Source organism: Patagioenas fasciata, chromosome 1, assembly GCF_037038585.1.
Source record: "Patagioenas fasciata isolate bPatFas1 chromosome 1, bPatFas1.hap1, whole genome shotgun sequence".
NCBI classification, from domain to species: domain Eukaryota; kingdom Metazoa; phylum Chordata; class Aves; order Columbiformes; family Columbidae; genus Patagioenas; species Patagioenas fasciata.
In genome coordinates this window covers 176101545-176123907 of record NC_092520.1, presented here as the reverse complement: position 1 = coordinate 176123907, position 22363 = coordinate 176101545, and the positions used below count along the sequence as shown (strand labels likewise).

Below are 22363 nucleotides of genomic sequence, written 5' to 3'. Positions count from 1 at the left end.
TTCCACTTTGGGATTTTCATTTTAGAACACACACAGAAAAGGACATTTTACTGAAGTTTTATTGTAAAAACACAGCTCCCCAGATTTATATAAATAAGCCATATACGTAACATATAATTATGTTCACTCCATCCTCCAACACCGACAGCTTTAAAAAACCGAAGCAAGCTAAAAGAATGCAAGTCCAAACAGACGTTAGGTTTCTGATGACCAAGTGATATCTCACATGGAGCCTCCTTCCTCTACCAGCCTCCAAACAAGATGCTGAAAGTACACAGCACTTGCAACACCCCCAGGAACTGACAGGGAGGCATTCGAGCTTTATGAAGAGTTCTCACCCACTCCCCAGGCATCGTCAGCCGCCTATGTTTTCATGCTGTGTCAGTGTGCGGTGGGTGAGAAAGGAGGGGGCAGTTTGCATAGCAACCTCCTACACCCAGGCAGCTCAGCTGTTGTACCCTCAAAAAGAAGAAGGGAAGAGCAAGCAGAGTCTGCTTCCCTGTGGCTGACACCTCCAGCGGCAGCCCAAAGGGAGACCCTTGGCACTGCCAGTTCTGTACGGATATCTGGGAAGCAGGGAAGAAGGTATTCTCAGCATTCAGAGAGAGGAGAGACAGGTGCTGGTCAGAGCCCATACCACATGATAGTGGGGAAGGCAAAGAAGAGAGGACACAATGTTGGGCAAGTGGGAGGAAAAAAAAATACAGGGCTAGACAGCATCTTTTCTTATTCGTTTCCCCCTCCTAGTGCTGCTGTACAGCTCTGCAGCGTGTCATGAGACTACCTGTTCCCCATCTCCTTCCTGCTTTGGCTCAAACACCAAGGAAAGAGCCACAGACAGATGAGAAATCCCACAAGCAAGGACTGGAGAGCTTAGCAAGTTTATACGCACGCACACACCAACTATATGTATCCCACGGAACTGTTAGTCAGTACGAAAAAAAAAAAAACAATCTTGACGTTTAACTATTAAAAATAAAGCCCCACCTCCAGATTGTACAAAATCTGTCAAGAGAATGAAGAAATCTCTTATATGAAGCAAGTCTGAGACCCAGCCAGATGTCAGGAGCACTTCCAGACACACACAGCCAAGCTGCCACCAAAGAACATGTACAGTAGATTCTTCACCTCATGAGTGATCTCAAAGCCAAAAGCTTCCCCGATCACCACATGCCAGGAGGACCCAAATTTCTTGTCCATCATCTCTTTGATCATCTTGGCAGCACTCTGGAGAATGTTAAGAAGGAGAGTGTAGGGTGAGACAGAGCAAGCAGTGAATTTTTATGCAAACAGCCCCCTAATCATCTTCTCCTTTTATTAGACTACTGAACAGGTACAGCAGCTGCACCGCAGGAACCAGGACCTCCCCAGAGCTAGGCTCAAGGGTAAACCAGATCTCTCTGTTCCCAGCAGCCCCTGACACAGCAGCCAGGAGAAATTAAAGAACCGCATCTCACAATCACTTCTCTTGTTCACACAGTCTGAAGTGAGAGTTCTGGTTCAGCTGCTGATGGAGTTATGCTGGGTGCAGCGAGCGTGAGAGGAGATTCAGGTCACTAAGCTGCAGCTATTTTTACAGGAGTCCATTTTTTTCCTCCAGCTAATTACCAAAACACTGAAACTAGGCTGACTTTTTAAAGGCTCGCTTCTAGATCACACCCTGCGTGATCTAAAAAAGGAGAGAGGAAGATCTTGCAATGACATGAGGTGTCTCAGGCAGGATGGGACAGAAGGAATCTCTGGTTTCATAGCTTTACCTTGCTCCAACACAAAACTGCTCTGGCAACAAGCAGTCTGTGCCCTGCCCATAGAGCCAGGTGTGCTTTCCTTTATCGTTGCTTCTCAAAGTTAAGGGCAACCTTTTTGAAAACTGTAAATTCTGCATCACACCCCATTTATACAGTCTCAGTAATTTCATTCAGGAGGCTGAAAGCCGAAAGGGAAGACTTAACAGACTGTACCTAAAGGTTCAAAGACTTTGAGGTACTCATCCTCAAAACAAGAGTCTCTTCCCCACTCCAGTGGGGATGGCCTTGCTCAATGCTGAGTAACAGTCGAGAAGGGCCCACCTCCACACAGTTCTGAACCAAGCCATCAGGACAAAGGGCACTTTATGAACCAAGTGGAAGCACGTCACAGGCAAGGCAGGATCAGGAAGAAGGTAAGGTTTGGGAAGTGTCATTGCTACTAATCTCTACAGCTTGCAGGAAAGCAAAATGCTGTTATGGGTCTTGCTGACAAAGGGAACTGAATCTGAGTTCTAGCCAAGCTCTTTGCTTTCTTCTACCCTTGCTCAGTGCAGAGAGAGAATAATAGGACGTCAGGATCTGACTCCACTCTGCCCAGCACACTTAACCCTGCTCGTGCAGGTTCCCTGAGCTGCAGCAGCTGAAGGCTGGCCATTTTGGGATTTAGCTAGTACCTCATTGTTGGTGGCATATTTCTCACATGCTGTGACACACAGCTCCATGGCCTCCACACGCATCTCCTCCGGCATGTCCGTGTGCTAGAAAGAGCAAAAAAACAAGAGGAACTAAGCAGAAAAATAAAAGCTAGACACAAGACAACAGCAAGTAGCCCTTACTTTGCCTAGGCTATAGCAGGGGTCTAGACTGCTGGGCATGGGAAAAAGGCAGCTGGTCCCTGTGACTTTTAATGCTTGCTTCAAGATGGGGGCATCACCAGCTGCACAGGCTTGTCTGTACATCGAGTATTTCCACTGTTTCAGAAAAGGGTACACATAAAAATGGCTTATTGCATTACAACTGACCCCTTCATTCCTTTGTCCCAGACAATGTAGAATTTTTCTCTACCTAGCATTAAGACTAGCACTAAGTAAACCCAGCTTAGAGGAGTAGATACATACTTTTTTCAGTTTTTCTGTCATAAGATGAAGGGAAAACATGTTAATACTGCTCTAACCACTGTACTTAACTATTGCTATAAGCATAATAAAGAACTCTAAGTTACATAGCCTTTTCTTCCTCTTCTGTTACCTGGCTGGCTAGCAGGATCTTTTACTCCAGCTCCTCTAGGAAAAAAAGAAAGCTGTATCCAGAACACAGGACAAGGCTCCAAATGCAGCATGTTCAATCTATTAGATGGATCACTTTGCCCCAGGCTTCCCCTGGCTGATGGGGGGAACAACGGTGCTAATAAATTTCCCTGGCAGAGGTCAAGGAGAGGTAGAAAGTAGTGGTGATGACTGGGATCCCTCCACAGGACCATCAGTACCCACATTCTCACAGCAACTTGTCAGGGGAGAAATTCTAGTTTGGAAGGTTGGTAAGAATCAGAGAATGTTAGGGATTGGAAGGGACCTTGAAAGATCATCTAGTCCAATTCCCCTGCTGGAGCACAGGAACCCATTCAGGTGGGTTTTGAATGTCTCCAGAGAAGGAGACTCCACAACCTCCCTGGGCAGCCTGTTCCAGTGCTCTGTTACCCTCACTGAGAAGAAGTTTCTTCTCAAATTTAAGTGGAACCTCCTGTGTTCCAGTTTGTACCCACGGCCCCTTGTCCTACCATTGGTTGTCACTGAGACGAGCCTGGCTCCATCCTCATGACATTCACCTTTTACATGTTTATAAACATTAATGAGGTCACCCCTTCAGTCTCCTCTTCTCCAAGCTAAAGAGACCCAGCTCCCTCAGCCTTTCCTCGTAAGGGAGATGCTCCACTCCCTTAATCATCTTTGTGGCTCGGGTAGAATTTCATATCTGTAACACTAGTAAACACATAAGGCATCTCTCCTCTTACCCTAATCAGTGGAAAGCTGTGAAGTCTTTTATAATCAGATTCCTCCTTTTTCCCCTCCCCGGTGTCTGCCATGGTCCTTCCACAGGGACCCCGGGAAGGGGTGGAGGGGCTGCCTGGAGCTCAGCAAGGTGCTGTGGCACTGACAGCTGAGAGGAACACAGCTCTGAGGGCACGGGCAGAGCAGCTTCAGCAGGAGGGGCTACTTCTTAGCTCAGAGGACACTGCTCGAACAAAAACACAGGAAAGAGAAAGCAAGCCTTGAATTAAAATGGAAGGTAAATAAAATTATTACGAGAATATTGTCCCATCTCAGTTATTTCCTGGTTTTCAGTACCATCTTCGCACACCACACACTTAGAGAGTTATCCTACAGATTATTAAAGTAAACAAATTTAAAACCCCTATAATTTTCCATAAATGAGGCTTCAAGATCACAGTACTTCCCAGAAACACCAATCGAGCTTGAGGTAAGAGCTGCATCAGGGTACAGCTTCCGACAAGGGATGAGGGAACAATACATCGGCCATTATGTCTATTGATTAATTCCAAAAGTATTCTCCCAGGATGCTATTATCTGCAAGGGTTTCAAACTGTGCTCAACAAGCAAAGGGTAAGAGTATTTAAGAATATGATCAGTGTACATGTCTGGACGGAAATGTTTAACAGGAACATCTCGGTCTGGTTTGTGCACTTGCTCCTCACATCCCCAAGCATTTGTCAGCTGGGGAGGACCATATGGGAAAACATTGAACCATGGCCCTGGGCCTAATTACCAACCAGCCTCTTCTTGAGCAATGCGGAGGCACAGCACTGTCTGACTGGCCTCTGCATATCACTGTGCTGTGCCTCTGGTACTCTCACTCAGAACTAAGCACCTTCCTCTCCTACCCAGAGGAAGTAAGGACGATACCATATTAAAGGCAAAACAAAACAAACACAGTGTCAAGCAACACCACCCAGATGAAGCATTTCTGCCGAGCATGTAGAGTTGCTGGCTAAAGCATCAACTCTGACAGACTACCGGCTCTCACAAGGGAACATGGAACCTGTAGACGTCCCCACCACAACCTCCACAGGACGAAAAGGCCACCTGTCTGGCACCCGCCTCCCACAGCGGAGCAAACCCCGGGAGCTGCTTCAATACCAGCTTCTCCCCGAGACGTGCCCGAGGTTACAGATCGAGCAGGTCGCCGGGGGCTGCCTCACGGACCGGCGGCGGCTTTCCCGGGAAGGAGCCGCCGAGGGGCGGCCGCGGCGGTCAGAAGACAGGGCAGGGAGGCGGTCTGGGGGCTGCCCGCCAGCCGTGAGTCCAGAAAGACGCCCACAGCCCCGGAGGTGGGGGGTGGCGCAGCCGGGATCGGAGCCACCGGGCACAGGGGCAGGAGGGGGCAGAGCACGGGGGAACCCCCTCTGCGGCACGACTAAGGGGGAGTGGAACACGGTCCGGGCAGGCCGCACATCCGAAGCAGCCCCCTCACACCAGCCCGCCGCTCTCAGCCCCGCGGAGTGAGAAGGGAGGGCTCAGCAAGCGGCCCCAGAAACAGCAAGGGGAAGGGGACGAGGGAGCTTCGGTCACAGCCTCACCTCCGCCGCCGCCGCCGCCGCGGCCCGCACCACCACCCCAGCGCCGGTTGCTAAGGAAAAGCCGTGCTTGTCGTAGCAACGGACGCAGGAAGTCCCGCCTACCCCGCCGTCCATTGGCTGTGAGTGCACTGCCTGGCGCACCTGATTGGTGGCCCGCATTGCCGGCTACCTCGCGGGGGCTTGGGGCGGCGGTGAGGTGTCTGTGGGCTGCCGGTTCTGCGCCGCCACCTGTTGTGGCCCGGTGCCCCTGACGGAGGCGGGGGAGCGGCCGCCGGCACCGCGGAGCTGTAGTCGCTAAACACCCCGTTGTGGCCTGGGGAAAGGCCCCTGAAAAGGGGCTTCCACGCGGCTCCGGACTTCCCGCCTTCCCCAGGGTTCAGGGGGGAGTTTGGCCACAGCGACGGGCTCTGAGCCGCATCCATGAACCCCCTTGTATCAGGAGACTTGATATTTTTCTGACTTATAACCCTTTTGGGGTCTAGTTCTACCTTTAGATTTAAACAGCAAAGATAAATATTGGAGCAGTTTGGGGAAGTTAAGGGGCTTTATGTGTTTTCATTCTACGGGACGGGCTCACGTTTGCATGTTGATGCAAATGGAGAAAATGATGCTGTGAGGGTGGGTCATGAGTTTGCAAACAGCTCCTGTGACACTGACCCCCATCTCCACTGAACTCGCCACCCCTCTGCTGCCTTCCACGGCCTTCATATTTTTAATGGCTGCTTTGGGTCTCTCAGCTCTCTGGGAAACCTGTGTTGCCTCTACATCGCAGTAGCCAAACACTGATTGCCTCTAAACCAGGGCTTAAACGGTTTCCTAGGGATCTAGAATTGTATTTGTCTGAAACCAATACAGGCGGAGAAGCAGCAAACTCCAGGATAACACCGAGGACAAAGACTTTTGCGCAAAACCCTGTCTGCTGGGCATGGTGCGTGGGTTTCCATCAAGACCAGTCCTTGTCTTGCAGAGTAGCTGGTGGGCCAGATCTTCCATGTGGCCTTCTGGCTGGTGTCTCTTTGAAATGTCCTCATTGCTGGCAGTCTGCTAAAAGAGTAATTGCTTTCTAGCTGTCTGAGGAGGAAAAGAGTGGGGGAGGAACAAGCTGGGCACCCTCCTGCCCCTGCCAGCTCATGGAGAAGTCCTCTTCCCTCACCATAACTTCCAAGCCCCCAGCTCTGCCCTATAACCATAGGGAGGACATTTTGTTGTCTCTTCCACCAGTATAACAGTGAATCAGACCTCCCGGTTGTCATTTGCCTGACAAAGCAGTGATGGAGGCAGCAGAGCTGCTTCTGGGCTCGGAAAGACGACACACACTGCAGCAATCATTTGTTTTTCTCTGCCTTTGCTGCCGGTGGTGACAGAAATGAAGTGCTGCCTCATGTCCCCCTTATTCTCCTACCGCTCCTGCCTCCTGCAATGATTCCTTCTCCTTCCTCCTTTCAGTGAGCGTTGGTCTCTTGCAACGAGGCAGGCACAGCACTAAAATTGTCAAGAGACAGATAAAAGCTGGGAGATTTTTTTTTTTTTTTTAGGAGATAATTAGGAATAGATTCTCTACGAGGAAGATCTTTCCATCATCATTACTTTATCTCCAGGCAGCTACTCTAATCTCTCTGGGGACACAGTGCTTTCAAGCACCGTATTCTTGCCGTGGTTTTTTTTAATGCTTTAATCCCTATGTAGTTCACCCACTTTTGCTACTAAGCAGCAAGTCGGCATGAGCTGCTGTGTTTGTGTGTGTATGGCTCTGGTCGTGTGTGTGGAGGGGAAGCACACATGCATGTGTGATTCTGGGTTCAATTAAATGTGTTTTTTTTTTTTCATTAGTGTGTCCCCAGGGAGTGTTTCCCTTGGGAAGTGCTGGTTGTAAGGACTATTAATCAGCAGTTCCCAGGTGAAAAGATAAGGAAAAATGGCCAAACCCAAAACTGCAGAGGACCCAAAGATGGGGACACTGGTTTTGACTGTGGTGAGTGATACAGCATGGATGCAAGGTAGAGATACCACCTGAGGAAGGAGAGCATCCTGCTGGCACGTCCTCATCTGTGATGGCTTCAGTTTAGGAAAATGCAGGTGGTTTGTTGGTGGACCCTCAAGTGCAGGGTTTCCATGGATGGCCTCTCTACAGTGCCACAAGCCAGTCAGAGCCTTGTTGGGCCAACACAGCCAGCACATACCCGTCCCTGTAGCTGCTAGTGTAAAAAGCAGATACACAGCTGGCTTCACATCACCTGATCTTTAGTTTCTGTAGGTGAAGGTGAGTCCAGAGCAAGTGTTTGATTTGCCTCTCTGGATCTTTAAGGAACTGCAATGGTTGCTGTGCTCTGGCTGGTCCTTTCTTACTTGCCACTAATCACAGATGGAAACTCTTCAGCCCTTTGCTCTCAGCAGCCACGGTGAAATGTGTTAGAACAAAGAAGTGCTGTTTGCTGCCTGACATAAGATTGTGTTGTACTCCTTAGCTGAGAAACAGAAATGCAACTGCTGACTGCAAAATACATGTATCTAGAACATATATACTACCTCATGTTTTCTTTTAGCTGTCTCCATCATTGATGGTAGAAGACCGGATGGCAGGCTAACTCTTCATCAGGCAGAGGGCACCCACAGACTCTTTCCTTGGCCACTTCTGGCCAGGTTTGGGACCTCCCCATCATCTCCATGGGCACAGACCCTGCCGTGCCCCATATCCTCTCTGCAATAAAGCAGGGGGCTAGAGATTGCTGTCCTGCCTATCGGCCACAGACCGGGATAGCACCAGAGGGCCTGGGGGCATGGGACACACCGAGCTCTGCCCTGCAGCTGCCCCAGGATGGGTAAGATGATCACAGCTCTCTGGAGGCAGGAGAAGCACTCTGGAGGCCCTGTGGGGATGCTAAAGCCACATTTCACTGGGATCAGAGTCACACCATGTTGTGTTGAGGTGAGGGAAGGCAGTGATGGGGACGTTGGTGTGCAAGAGCGGTTGGCAGCCAAAAGCAGCCTGGTCTGCTATGGGGGAGAATCATAGAATAGTTTGGGTTGGAAGGGACCTTCAAAGCTCATCTAGTCCAACCCCCTGCAATGAGCAGGGACGTCTTCAACTAGATTAGGTTGCTCAGAGCCCTGTCCAGCCCAGCTTTGAATGTCTCCAGGGATGGGGCATCTACCACCTCTCTCGGCAACCTGTGCCAGTGTTTCAGCAACCCCATTGTAAAAAGTTTCTTCCTCATGTCCAGCCCGAATGTCCCCTCTTCTAGTTTAAAACCATGACCCCTTGTCTTATTGTAACAGGCCCTGCTAAAATGTCTGTCCCCATCTTTCTTACAGGCCCCTTTTAAGTGCTGAAAGGCCACAATAAGGTCTCCCTGGAGCCTTCTCTTCTCCAGGCCGAATACACCCAGCTCTTGCAGGAGAGAGCAACCTGCTTTGGGAGAGCTGGATCCCCTGGGCTGCTGGACAAAGCAGTGCCCTGTGCGTGATCCTGTAGCTATAGTAAGAGCCACTGCTGCAGCACTGGTAGCCACATGGGGATGTTCCTGTGCCAGATCCTCTGGAAGCCCAGCCCATTCGCCATGCGAGTGCTGCACGAGTCTTAATGAACCTTCCTGGTGAGGGAGCAGAGGAGGCTCCTGGCGGGATGGAGAGGCACAGGACGGCAATTAGTGCAGCCCCCCATGGCTAGGGCAGTGCGAGGAATGGGGGCGTTGGAAGTGTCACCTCCTGGGGATGAAGTATGGGCTGGCTTGACCTGGTTTGAGGGGACCGGGACGCTGACACACCACAGGGAGCCATGAGCTGCGAGCATGGAGTTCCCCAAAGCACAGGAGCTCCCTGCAGCCCACCCTAAATGGAGGTCCCAGGGCCGCATGTGTCCCAGGGAGGCAGAGCCTGGTCGTGCCCTCCAGAAAACCAGGCAGGGGCTGGAGGGGTTCAGAAATCCTAGTGGTTTTCTTTTCAAACCTGATAATTAATAGCCATCAGGCCTGGAGGTTTCCTGCTGCCATATTTGACCTCATTGGCTTCCCTGCAGGATAACTCCCTCCAAGGTGGGTGGTGTTTGAGTCTGGCTGAGCCCTTGGCTGGTGGAAAGCCCTGCAGCAGCAAGACCCGCAGATTAGAAAGGGCAATGGCTGTCCCTCTCCTCCCCTTGAAGCATGTTAACAGCCCCTTGGTGAGAAGACAGAGGAGAGCATAAAGGCGGTATCCATCGCTTCTGCCTGTCTCCCCCAAAACCTTCTCCATGCTGTTGTTAAAATTTTCCTTCTTTAACCTCCCCTCAGGGTGATTTCGTTGTTCCTCATCTCTTCTGTGTGCGACGTGTTGTTTTCCAGCCGGCTCCCCTGAGAGAGATGCAAGGCTTCTCCTGAGTGCTGCTGGTTAATTTAGAAGCAAGCAATATGTCTAAGTCATTGTAATTACTCCTTCCAGCCAGCAACGTCATTGATTTGTTCTCTCCTCCACCTTTTAAGCTCTGTCCTAGGTTTGCAGCTCTTGCGAGGCTCGGCTTACCAAAAATAAACGGTCCCTTTTTGCTCTCCTCCTCCCCAGATGGGTGAGAAGCAGCTTCTGCTTCCTGCAGGGAGCCAGGGCAGGATGGAAATCAAATATTTATTCCTACTCTTCATTTTCTGTCTCCCAACCAGTTTCTAATCTCTCTGTAATGCCTTAGTTTCCTGAAGAGCCTTATACAGAGGCTTTTCCTGTAAGCTTTTAAAACGTCTGGATAAATTGCATCAAGTTTTCCTGCGTCTCCCCTGGTCTGCCCTGAGAGGAGAAGAGATCACCCTGCAGAAGCCGTGCCACCAGGCTCCTCCATTTCTCCTGTCCCAGCAGTGACAGATCCACATGTCCCAGGGACATGGCTGGGGCTGGGATCGCGCCAGCATTGTCTGGCAGGGAGGCTGAGGGCAGTGCCAAAGTCCCTGCCTGAGCATCTCCTGATGTCCCCTTTGTTTCTGCTTTTCTGATGGGGGTTCGCGCAGATTTTGGCATGGGCTGGGTTTCCAGGCTCCAGAGAAACAGGTTTGATGCCAGTAGCCCACCCCAGCAGCCAGGCTGTTTCCACCTTTGTACATCCTCCTGCAGGTCTTCTGCCATGGCTGGCAGCCCTAAAAGCCCCCTTCCAGGGCTCCTGCTGTTTCAAGAAGAGAGTTTCCCAGACCAATCCCCCCACTATTTCACCTCCTCCTAAGTTTGTGGCAACTGTTTTGGACATTTCCTTCTCTAAAAAGTGCCATCCTTTCTAATTATGCTGCTGTCACTTGGGCTCAGGAGCAGAGGTCACCTGTTGAACCCCCTCTTGTTAGCAACATGAGGGTAAGCCTCCAGCTTAGCAAAGCCCTTGAGCTTACGCTCCAGCTGAAGTACGTACTTGGAGTTGTTATTTTTTTCTTCAAAAAAACCCTACCAGCTTTGATGAGATGTGCTGAAGGTCAGAGCTCCAGACTTTGCTTTATGGCATGAAATACCCTTTAGAAGAAGTGGGAACAGTTCTGGCTCAGCAAGAAGACCCCACCAGCACATCAGCGATGTCAGAGACCTGGGAAAAACTGAGTCCTCTGGCTTTATGCTGTTTTCCCCAAATATTGGTAAAGTTGTGCTTTTCTTAGGAGGGACAGGACCCACTGAGGGGCAAAAGCATTGTGCAGAGCTGGCCACAGGTAGCTCTAGAATAGACAGCTCAAAGAACTGTGCCGAGGGCAAACCAGCTGGTGCCTAGCTAGGTCAGGAACTCATTACTAGTACTTAATTAGACTTATACCCAATGTGAGCTCCTCGCCATCACAGTCTGACCTGGAAGCCGTGATTTCCCACTGTTTTCTGCTTCCTTGTCATGGGGATGGGAGTTCCTCCTTCACAACGTGGTGCTTCCCCTCAAGCCCTCAACAGCAGCCTGTACATGCTGCTTCATGACAGGGTAGATGAGGGGTGCCCAAACTGTGACACCCATCCCCCAGAATGCAACAATACCCAGGTGCTCATGATGATATTTCTGTAATGCCAGATATGCAGCTGTGGGCCAGCTGTCTCCCTCCAGGGATGTCACCCTGAGCATCCTGGCAAAGGACACCTCAGCTCGGGCCGGCTGGTCCCCTCTGTCCCTGCAGCAACCTCATGCCCCATGGGAGGCTTGAACAGAAAATGTCACATTTATTGTCCACAATCAGCTTTACAAAAGAAACGTCCCAACACAGGCGCACGTCAGGGGCCCCTTTCACGAACGTGCACTGGAGAAAGCGTGCAAGCGAGCGAGGAAGAGGGGGCAGCTCAGCAGGGTCCACGAAGGTCACAGTGTTTCCCACTTGGCACAAGGGCTATAGCTGTCCCCACTGTGTCCCCCCCAGTAGGCTGAGCTGCGGCACCGCTGGTGGGGATCCTGCTGGGGGGGTGATGGTGGCAGGGCTGTCCTCTCTGCCCGCTTCATCTCCCCCAGTCTGTGGGGCAGCCGTTGCGGAAAGCACAAAGTAGGATTCGGGGTAGCGGGGAGTGCTGGAAGCTGGACATTGCATTTAGCAACCATGAGACCCCTGAAATAACCCTCACACCCCCCTAGACACACACACACATACACTCACATATCAAGACGTTGGTGACCACGTGGCGTGGAAACAGTGTATACTCAGGCACTCCACAGGGAAAATACCAGCCCACATCATCACCGCCAATCCCAAGGCTGGCAGAAGCCCTGTCCCTGGCTGGCAGCAGCTCAAAGCAGGGGGAGGTGAGGGCAGCAACCCCATCCATTGCCCAAGAGGCTGGGGGATGGATGCCGGGGCTCCTCCAGTGACCACCATCCTCCATCTCTTTTTCTTTCTTGTTTTAATGCCCTTTGATGGCAGTGCTGCACTCCCTCCACCCCAGCCAGGGCTGGGGAGATGTTTTGCTCCTTTCCCCCATTCCCTCAGTGTCCAACTGACCCCCCAGCTTGCGGGGGCCCCACTCTGCTTCCCTCTGCCTCAAAAGTCTGACTCCCCTCGGGCAGCCCTGCCCAAACAGGCAGCAGAGGCAAGGGAAGCAGCACAGGGGTGGAACACCACACCAGCGACCCTCCATCATCTTCCCTTGGCCTCCCCAGGGCTGTGTTTGAAAAAGCAGGGAGGCAGGAGAAGAGGGGATGGGGCCTGAGGGGAAGATGCTCCCAGCTGAGCCTTTGGACTCATTTGGAGTACAAGCTCACAAGACCAGACAGAGTGGCGCTAGAAATAAATAAGGAAAGGGGATGTGCTCGGGGGATGTCTGCACACTGGCCGGACCGTGCTTGGGGCAGATGGTGGTCTCCTTCCCATTCCCCACTGGGGCTGACAAGGCAGGGACCCTTGCCGTATCAGAGATACCTCCAGGTACAGCGAGGTCATCCTAAAACAGACACAGAGCAAGGCGAGACCCTGCGGCAGGTCTGCTGGAAGGGGGGACAAGCTGCACTGCTGGCATGAGGGCAAGAAGGAGGCTGCCAGTCCACCCCCCCATCCCAGGATGCCACCGCAGGGGGCTTGAGCATTTCCCCAGTGCAGTAGCAAGGCTTGGTGGTCTGGGAAGGAGGAAAGGGGCTCCCCGCTGTCCCCTCTGGGGCTGGTCCGGCTCCTTGGCACTGGGGAGGGGGTGAAGGGCCACTCACTCCTTCCTCCCTTCCTCGCAGGCAACAAAGCCTGCCTTGCTGGCGCCCCCGAAGACCTCCACCGCCTGGTCATCCCACTGGATCACGTTGCCTTGGAGGTGGGAGGTGCAGTTGGCCAAGCCCAGGATCTCCGCCGGTGCCAGCATGTGGTCCCACACGCCAAACTGGGCCAGCTCCCCCACGAAGGCCTGCGTGGCATCGAAGCGGCCACCCAGCGTGTCCTGGGAAAGAGCAGGAGAGGTGATGGGATGGGGATGAGAGGAGGGACACACATCCGGTGGGCAAACAGGTCAAGGGGTAGAGGGAAAAGATGGGGCGGAAGTGCAACAAGATACTCTGTGGCAAGGAGGGGAGATGGATGTGTGGGGAAGATGGAAGAAGGTGGGGAGCAAGCTGGGGACACAGGGGTGGAGAGTGGGAAGAGAAGATGACAAGTGCGTGTGCCACCCCCCGGAGGTTGAATGAGTGGGCAGAAGAGCCCCTGGCCCAGGCTGCCAATGCAATCTGCCTGTGCTATCCCCTGCTCTCACCCTGTTTGGCGGCTGCTCCCCTCATCTGGCTTCACACCAGAGTGATGTGAACTGGCAGCCCTTGGTGGTGAGCCAGCACGTACCTGCTCCTGGCCCAGGATGATGATGCCCTGGGGCTTGATGGCATGCCAGGAGGCCAGGTTCTCACCAGCAGCCCGCTGCTCACCGTCCTGGTACGCCGACCACTTGCCATCCCGGGTGGTCCACGCCACACAGATGTGGTGCCAGGCCTTGTCCTTCAGGCTCAGTGGCAGCTGAGCAACCTTTGCAAGAAATGCAAGAGCTTGGCACTTAGTGGGACTGCCAGAAGACTCCAGTGTTCCCCCAGTGCCTCACAGGACAAGTGGTACACCCCTATGGCAGCAGCATCCCAAATTCTGCAGACATCTGGATGTGCTGCTTCTCCCTCTCAAAACCCACCTTGGTGAGCCATCCTCCTCATCCTCCTGCCTCCACCTTGAGCCCTGTCCTCTCAGGTCCCCCACCCTGGTACCCCCAAGAGCATTGTTTCCCAGGGGGGTTGAAGCAGGGGAGATGAGGGCAAGAGCTTTCCCTCCTGTCCCCACTCCAGCTTGACTGACCTTGTCATTGATGAGCAGTTCCAGGGGGTTGCTGCCCCACTCCAGCAGCACAATCTCATTGGCTTGGCTTGGGACAGAGTAGGAGAAGGGGGTGCCAAGCCCACCCAAGGCCTTGGACTTCAGCCACATGCAGATGGTGAAGGCATACAGCTCTGGCAGGCTCTTTTTCATGCGGGCGTACATGTAGTTGTTCTGCACTGGGATGTTCACCTTGAAGGCATCAGGAGGGCTATAGCCTGGTGGTCCTGCACGCCAAGGATGGGGAGGAGAGAGGAGGATCAGCACCCATCGTTGAGATGAGGGTGGCTAGTCCCAGGAACCCCTGTGCCACCTCCATCCCCATTGGGCAGGACTCACCATGCTCCAGCTCCATCACCCGGTTCTGGAGGGAGTTCAGCTCCTTCTCAATGTTGTGCTGCTGCTGGGTGCGGTCAGTGCTGGCGGCCTGGCGCTCCTTCTGCAGGGTCAGGATCTTGGAGAGGAGCTGCTCCTCCAGCTGCTCCATCTTGGTGTGGAGGGCGTCGCGGGCAAGCGCCGGGGCGGTGGGCACCGAGCCGTTGGTGCGGGCTGGCAGCTCCTGCTGCGCTCGGCAGCAGCCATGACGGGGGGCAGGGAAGGAGGGAAAAAAGAGAAAACTCAGTGCAGTGTCACTGTGAGAGATTAAATAAGGACATGCTCAGCCCGTGCCACTGCTGGACCACAACCTTACATCTGCAGAGGGGTCTTCTTCGAGAGCCTCCAGCTGACTTTGTACCTCCCCTCCCAGAGCCCCCATTGAGTTCATTGCTGCAAAACAAAGCTTGGCTGCTCTTAATGACTTTCTGCTGCTCCAGAGACAGAGCCAGGACAGGACACATGAGTGCTCAGGTCATCCCTTGTCTCTGCTCCCATGAAGAGGGGACAACATAGAAAGGAGCTTGGGGCTCCCCTTTCCCACTGCACGTGAGGCAGCTTCACCACAGCCAGCACGTTAACATCACATAATGGGGCTGCAATCCTCCTTAGCTCAGCTCAGCTGGCACGTGGGGTGTGTGCACACGTGCCAGGTTGGGCAGGTAGCTCTCCCTAAGTGTAAGCCAGGTTCTGCTGGGCCATAAGGATGTCACAGGGAAGTGGGGAAAGTGGTAGGTCCTCCAGTCCTCAAGACATGACCCATTACTTGGGGATATTGAGTGCATCTTGTCCTATAAGGGTTAAAACCCAGATGAAAACTCTTCCCTTGGCTGATCAAAAACCCAGTGCCTGGCAAAGATGCTCCCAACCACTACTGTACCCTACAAAGATCCCAGATCCCACCTCACTGAGAGACCCCATTCCAGCTAGAAGAAAACCAGGCTGGAAGGGAGAAGGTGGCCCTTTGCCACAATCCCAGTGTTTCTCCATAAACAGCAGGCCTCTCTCCACCCTACGTCCTCGGGGCATTAAGCTCTCTGCCACAGGCTTGGAAAGGTGGTGACCGCTTTCTCTGTGCTGCCAGACCTTCCTGAAGGTGCCAGAGCAGTCATGGTGGCCAAGGCAGGGGCCACCACAGCCACTCCAGCACCAAGAGGGGTCTGCATGGCTACTTTAGCCCTGGACATTTGCATAGCTTGTGCTGGTGGGACACGGGGTGATGCCATCCCTACTGATCTAGATAGACTCCCCCCATCCTTGGAGCTGGCCTGGAGGAGATCACCATGTTCATATATAGTGTGGCTTCCAGCTTTTTATTCTTCCCTATATCCTGCTTTTCCAGGATGGACAGGACTTGATGATCCCACATACAAAAGTGCAGGGGGGGGATACCCCCCATGTCACCCCCAATCTTTGCTATCCATCATCAACAACAGAGGGGAGGGAAAGGCTGGAAGAAATCTGGGTTTGGCTGGGCAGGATGCAACCTTGGCAGATGGGAACAGCAGGGAGAAGGTAATAGGGAGAGGGGAAGTGAGAAGATGGTGTTGGTATGAGCACAAATGTCCCCATGCTGGGCAGGAACACTCAGGCTGTAAATAAGAGGACAGCTGTAATGCCCCAGGGTCTGCAGAAGCCTCCAGCGGGGTCTGCTGGGACAAACCCACAGGTTTTGTGAGGAAAAACAGTGTGGAGAAACAAAACCCAGCAAGAAAAAAGAGGTTGTGCAGGGGACATCTGCTAGCCCTGACCAAACGCCAGCTCTCACTGCCGGCTGGCTCTGGCAGCACTGGGGATCCTCTCGTGGGAAAGAGCAAAACCTCTCTGGGAAGGGAAGAGCACTCAGCAAAGGGTATCCTGTGTTTAGTATAGAACAGGGAGGGATTAGCTGACAGGGAATGGACTTTAGCCATTTTTTTGGGAGGGATCTTAGGGAACCACCAGTACAGCGGCTGAGACACAGGGAAGGGACAGCAGAAGGGAAGGAAAGAGGAGTGGAAAGGTTAATTCCCATCCTCAAGCCAGGATAATTCCCACCCGGGGTTGCCCATGCTCGTATCCACACAGAGGAGGCTGTGCTGGTGGGGGGCAGTGCAGGCAGGATGGGGGTTGTTTTCTCCTCTTTGTCTGCATCCCGTGGGCTCCGAGAGCTTTTCTCATCCCTTCAGGCTGCGGCGGAGGCTGGTGCGTGCCTGTCTGCCGCACGCTTTGATTGCTCGAGCTGCAGGTTTGGAGCCTACGTCCCTGCTTTCGTGCACAGCTCCATCTGTTAATGATGAAAAAAGAAAAGGCTGGGAGCTTTTGTCACTCTCGCTAGCCCCTGATAGCCTGCCCTACATTATTCAGTAGTGACTGAATGCCTTTTTTTTCCTCCCTCTTCCTCCTGCTTCTCTCCCTGCTGCTATTTTCTTCCCTCTGTAACTTTTCTCCCTGTGGCTTTTTTCATTTTTCTGGCTTCAGAGCATCTCCTGATGCACCCCTCTGTGCACATATACGCTACCTCTCCCCTTTTGCTCAGTTCCTTCCCCTTTCCCGAGCTTTTCCCCATCCAACCCTCTGTCCAGCTCTCCCTGGCCCCGCCAGCCCGACAGTTGGGACACCGACAGCCAGAACCATGTGGCCGGCTGAACCATTGCCAACCCCATGTTCCTGTTGGCAAGTGATGCAACTGGTACCCTTATCCAGCAGAGTTTGGGGGCCACCCCATCATCCTAGGAGCATCCCAGCAGCCATCATCCCCATCCCCGCAGCCAGACCATGGACCTCCAACCATCCTCCATGCCATGTCTCCATGCTGCCGCTTGAGCATCTTTCTCCCAAATCAAATTATTTGCAAAATTATTAATGTTAGCTGTGCAGCTGTTATCTACCAGTGACCTTTGGGGAGGGGAATGGAGGGGGAAGCGCCTTCTCCCTGGCTGTTCGGCAGGCACCCGGCTTCCCATCTGCTGCCGTGCAGGCAGCACGGTAGTGAGCAGCGGGTGCGGGGGAGGCTTGCTCGACGCTTTTTGGCCACCGGAGCCGGCGAAAAAGATTGAAAGATGCCAGGTAATATTAATCACGTTAAATGTCAGTGGCTGGGGGGGGGGCTAGGGAGGAGGAGGAAGGAGTGGGGGGCTGCAGGGCTGGGGCGGCCACATCGGCGTGCGCTCACTTGGGCTGTAGCCCTCGGTCAGCAAATGTACTTTATGTAAGGAGATCAGAGCCTCATTTACTAATGTACCAGCAAATCTGGGCCCCGCTGCTCCCCCTCAACTGCCGGCACCCGAGTGCCCACCTCAGCTGCTGGGATGGGGCAGGCAGGACCGCAGGACGATGCCCAGGGGATGATGCCCCAGCACATCCCAGCGAACACGATGCTGAGCTGGGTGTGTGCACGCAGCAGCCTCATTCCCTTCCCCGGACCCACAAATCCCTCCAGCCTGCCCACAGTTCCTCCATGGTCACCAACATGCGATACTCACTGCTGCGGGATGGTGCAGCTGTTGCACCAGGGTTTTTGGGGCCCTGCCACCTTTTTGGACCGTTTTGGACTCAGGAAAGAGCTCGGGAGTCAAACTCCAGGGTGGGGGTGAGCAGGAATGCATTGGCCTTTCCCTCCTCCTTGCAAGAGAAGTGCTTGCTGCTCATTCCTGGTCTTCTTAAACTTCGCTTGGGGCCCGGGGCTGTCAGGATTTGGGGCTCTCCATCCCTGCTTTGCTGGAGGCAGTGGGGAGGCAGCCGCCTCACTCCCATTCCCAGGCCCGTACCAGAGGGTTTCGCGCCAGCAGCCAGCTCACCAGCCACAGGGGCACAGCCACACGCTGGCTCAGGGTTCGGCTTTGTCAAGACCAGGTGTCCCTCAGGGCCCATCGGGCTGTCGCCCCTCTCAGACAGCCAAGGGACGATAGGGGTGAGGAGGGCAACTGTACCCCAGCACAGCCCAGGGGGTGATTCCCTCCCCCCTCCAAAACCACAGAGTTTGCAGCAGTAATTACAAGCGTGGAAAAGGAGCATTTTGACCCCCTAGCTCTGCAAGCCAAGCTGTGCCTGAGCATATGGATATGAGCACACATAGAGAACAGGCAGGTACCCCTAAAAACTGGGAGGAAAAAGCCCAGCCAGGCTGCTGCGCACAAGGAAAGGATGAGCAATGCCTCTGGTGGGGTTAGGAGGAGGTGATGGAAGATGTCCCCATGTGAACACCATGCCAGTGTTTGCCCATGCCTGACAAAACAGTGGAGAGCAAAGAGGGGGGACCTTCTTTGTGCTGTCCCTCGGAAACCTTGCCATCAAAATTAAGAATGAAATGACTTAATAGGTTTTTTGGCACATTGATAAATCTTGTTATGCCTTACAGCTGCGGCCGAGAGCACCCGGATTAGGTCAGTGATCTTCTGCCAGCCCCCTTCCCACAATCCTGGGTCCGGAGCCTCCGGCAGTAATCCCTGCCAGCAACCCCGTGTCTGTGGGGAAATGCCCTGGGATGCAGCCATCCCAGGGGGACCCACAGCATTTTGTGTCATCCCTCTCCCAGGATTAAGTCACCCCAAACTTCAACAGCGTTTCCTCTCCTTCATTTCTTCCCATGGGATTTCACAGAGCCTCCAGCGCACTGCAAATCACCCCGGGACCATCCCCATCCAGATCACCTTCTGGGGTGATTGTCATCTCACTTTAGGAGAGCTGGGAGTGCCCCCCATGCCATGGAGTACCCCAGGAAGGTTCTCAGGGCTGGCTGATGGAGCTGCATGGGATGGAGAGATGCAAGCAGCCTGCTGGCAAGTTTTGGGGTGTCTGCTTGTACAGGAGAGGGCAAAGGCAAGCCAGGGAGGGGACCACAGGCAGCCCTTGCCTCACGGTTGAGGTGTAACCCCAGGGCTCGGCTGTCACCAGGCTGACCAAAGTGACACATTATGACAGGCTGGGGTCAGGGCAGCCGAAGTCCAGGCGCCCTGCGACACGCTGCCTCATTTCTTGAACCTAGAGGGCTTGCTGAGCTGTGGGGTGCTGCATCTCCCCTGCAGAGTACCCTTCGGACACGGAGGTCACCAGCAGTGCAAAAGGGAATATTTTTGGTGACATGATGCTTTTCTTCCTTATCAGTATGTGTGTGTGCGAGCCTCGACCTAGCATTGCTTCAGGCTCCCATGGTGCACATGGGAGCCTGCTCCAGCTCTTGTGAACTTCACCTTCCTGCACCCCAAACCTCCTGCAAACCACCCCAGAAGAAGGGCCAGGGCAGCTCACAGCTGACGCAGCCCCTCAGGGTAAGGGAAGAGTGTGACCAGAGAGCAGCTAAATGCCCTGATGCTCCCTGAAGTTCAAACTGATGTGTCAGGCACTTTCCCACCGTGCATCATCAGGTTCTCAGGCACATGCTCGTGTGTGTGCAGGGGGTTATTTTTCCCCTGTTTTATTTCTGGATGAGCACATCTGCTGTCTGCACATCCATTTGTTAGCCCAGTTGTGTGATCCCACTTGTGGCAATCTACTTGGGGTTGCAGGAGTGTTCCAGGGTGACTCTGTCTCTCCCTTTGGCTGTATCAGGCTGTAGGCATCATGCTCAGCCAGGCTGCATGCCCCCCCCCCCCCCCCCCCCCCCCCCCCTCCCCATGTGTGCCTTCGTGTTTGTTTTCATTCATGTGTGTGCATTAGCCTGGCAGCTCACAGGTGCTTCCTCCAGTCTCCAGCTCTTTCCCTTCACATGTGCATGTGTTTACTTGCCTTTTCCTCCATCTTTCTGTCCCTTTTCATATCTCCATCCATTACAATAACCCTTTCCCGGTCTCATTTCTCAGTCTGTCATCACAGTGGCTCTGAATTTTCCAGCCATGTCCTGCTGCTGCTGTGCCCACAAGGCTGCAGTGAGGGGAGGCAGAAGGGCAAAGCTGGGGAGAGGGACCTAATGGGGTGCTGCCTGACCTCACTCTCAACTCCAGAAAGAAGTGGAGAGGGCAACAGGGAACCAAATTGGAAGATGAGGAAGTTGAAGACTCAGAGGAAGCTCCTTGCAGGTGGCTCTGGTCCCCAGTAGACCTCAGGGGACAATAAACCCCCCAGAAAAGACAGTACGTCTGGAGCAAACCAGACAACACCTGTCCAGCAGCTCTCATGTGCCCCAACTATTGCCTCACTACATGCTGCAAATTCTGCCAAGGTTCATGCAACTGCTGAGCCCACATCAGCCCAAATAAATCAACACACACATGCACCCTGTGATGGGTCCCATCCACGGCATCACCACAGAGCCCTTGGTGCTGCTGGTTCACAGTCAGGCCAGGGCTCAGCCCACCGGACACACGCTGCACAGATGCTACAGAGTGGGGAGCAAGGGTGCACACCCTAAATGCCAACAGCCCAATGCCACAGTGCTGGGCAGAGCAAGTGGCTCCGGCCAGCCCCTTCTCTACAGCTCCTACAAATCATGCGTGGAAGGGTTGTTGTGCTTGCGGCAGGTGGCACCAGCCTTTACTTTGTGAAATGTCCCATTCACAAACGCAACGGGATCAGATAAGATTTACCTTTCTGCTGAAGGGCAAGATCTGGTTCTGAGCCATCAACCTGCTTCCCTTGCTCAAGCAGAGACCTTGGTGGATGCTACAGAGTTAAGCGAGGTGCCCTACCTGGGTGCAGGCTGGGGGAAAAGCAGGGCAGCCCTGGCCCCTTGGGATCATGCTGCATGGAGGGAAGAGAGGGGGGTTGAGGGCAAGCCCCTCACCCCTGGGCAGAGGCCTCGTAGAAGAGCAGGGCAAGGACAACCTTCCTGAAGCCTCACAAGGGGGACGAGCTGGTTTGGGGTGCAGTTGGCAGCAGACCCTGGGAATGGTGTGTGCAGAGCATCCCCCCCAGGAGCATCTCCTTCCCCCCGACCCCTGGGAGCATCTTCCCCCGGGAGCATTCCCCCGACCCTAGCAGCATCCCTCGCACCTCTATCCGGTCGATGCGGTCCTGGAGGGCACGGACAGCCTCCTCCAGCTCCCGCACGGCAGGCGGCTCGGCCGGGGGGTGGCCCATGGTGCCGGGGCGCGGGGCGGCGCGGAGCCCGGCGGCAGGGGGGACGGCGGCGGCGGCGGGGGAGGTTCGCAGGCCGCCCTCGCAGCGGCTGAGCTTGCCGGTGAGCTCCCGGATGGTCTCCTGGTCCATGCGGATCCGCTCCTTCTGCTCCAGCGCCGTGCGGCGCAGTTCAGCCGCCGCGCTCCGCAGCGCCAGCAGCTCCTCGGGGCCGGGGCCGCTGGCGGGGCCGGTACCGGTCGCCGGGCACTCGGCGCTCAGGGGCGTGCAGACGAAGCGGCTGAAGAGCGGCGGCGGCGGCCCCCCCGGCAGACGCGGCCCGGCGCTGGCCAGAGCCTCGGCGGGGCCGTGCAGCGCTCCCAGCCCCTTGTCGGCGGCGGGCAGGAGCGCGGCGGCGGCCGAGTCATTGTCGGCGGCGGGGGTGGCGGCGGGAGCGGCGGTGCCGGCCGGGTGGACGCTGGCGATGATGCAGATGATGGCCCCCAGGAAAGCCAGCATGCCCGCCGCCAGCAGCACCGCCAGAAACTTCAGGGTGGCAGCGGCGTGGGGGGCCCGAGCCCGCGGACAGCGAAAAAACAAAGCGGGAGGGGACGGATGGAGGGACGGACAGCCCGGAGGGAGCCGGCGGGCAAGGACGGCACCGGCAGCAGCACCGACGCCGCGGCCCCGAAGCGCCGCGCTTATATGTGCCGGGCGGCGCCGCACGCACCGCCCCGCCCCCGCCGCTGCCCCCGCCCGGCCCTGCCCCTCTTAGGGACCCCCCCTTAGGGACTTCCAGCATCCTTCCTCGGGCTGCAAGTGCGAGGCGTCCGGGATGTGAGCGGGAAAGAGGAGTTAGAGACTGGGACTTGAGAGAGCACCGGGGCAGTCTTTCGGGCTGCTGAGGGACCTTTCCCGCCTTGCTTTTCTCCTAAAAATTGAAC

General features: G+C 54.6%; 2 protein-coding genes across 2 annotated transcripts; both read right to left on the bottom strand.

Annotated features, from left to right (window-relative positions):
* Positions 1-41: 41 nt before the first annotated feature.
* On the bottom strand, positions 42-5428 carry DNAL4 (dynein axonemal light chain 4). Its single transcript, XM_065846376.2, has 4 exons — positions 5344-5428; positions 3760-3980; positions 2423-2506; positions 42-1227 (listed from the first exon to the last, which is right to left on the bottom strand). Exons 2-4 carry the CDS (start codon positions 3829-3831, stop codon positions 1063-1065), a joined length of 321 nt encoding a protein of 106 aa, XP_065702448.1. The 5' UTR covers positions 3832-3980; positions 5344-5428; the 3' UTR covers positions 42-1062.
* A 6030-nt stretch (positions 5429-11458) lies between these two features.
* Positions 11459-22147, bottom strand: NPTXR (neuronal pentraxin receptor). Its single transcript, XM_065833212.2, has 5 exons — positions 21357-22147; positions 14412-14634; positions 14055-14299; positions 13557-13736; positions 11459-13164 (listed from the first exon to the last, which is right to left on the bottom strand). The coding sequence occupies exons 1-5, from the start codon at positions 21936-21938 to the stop codon at positions 12940-12942; spliced, it is 1455 nt and encodes a 484-aa protein (XP_065689284.1). The 5' UTR covers positions 21939-22147; the 3' UTR covers positions 11459-12939.
* Between the last annotated feature and the right edge of the window lie 216 nt (positions 22148-22363).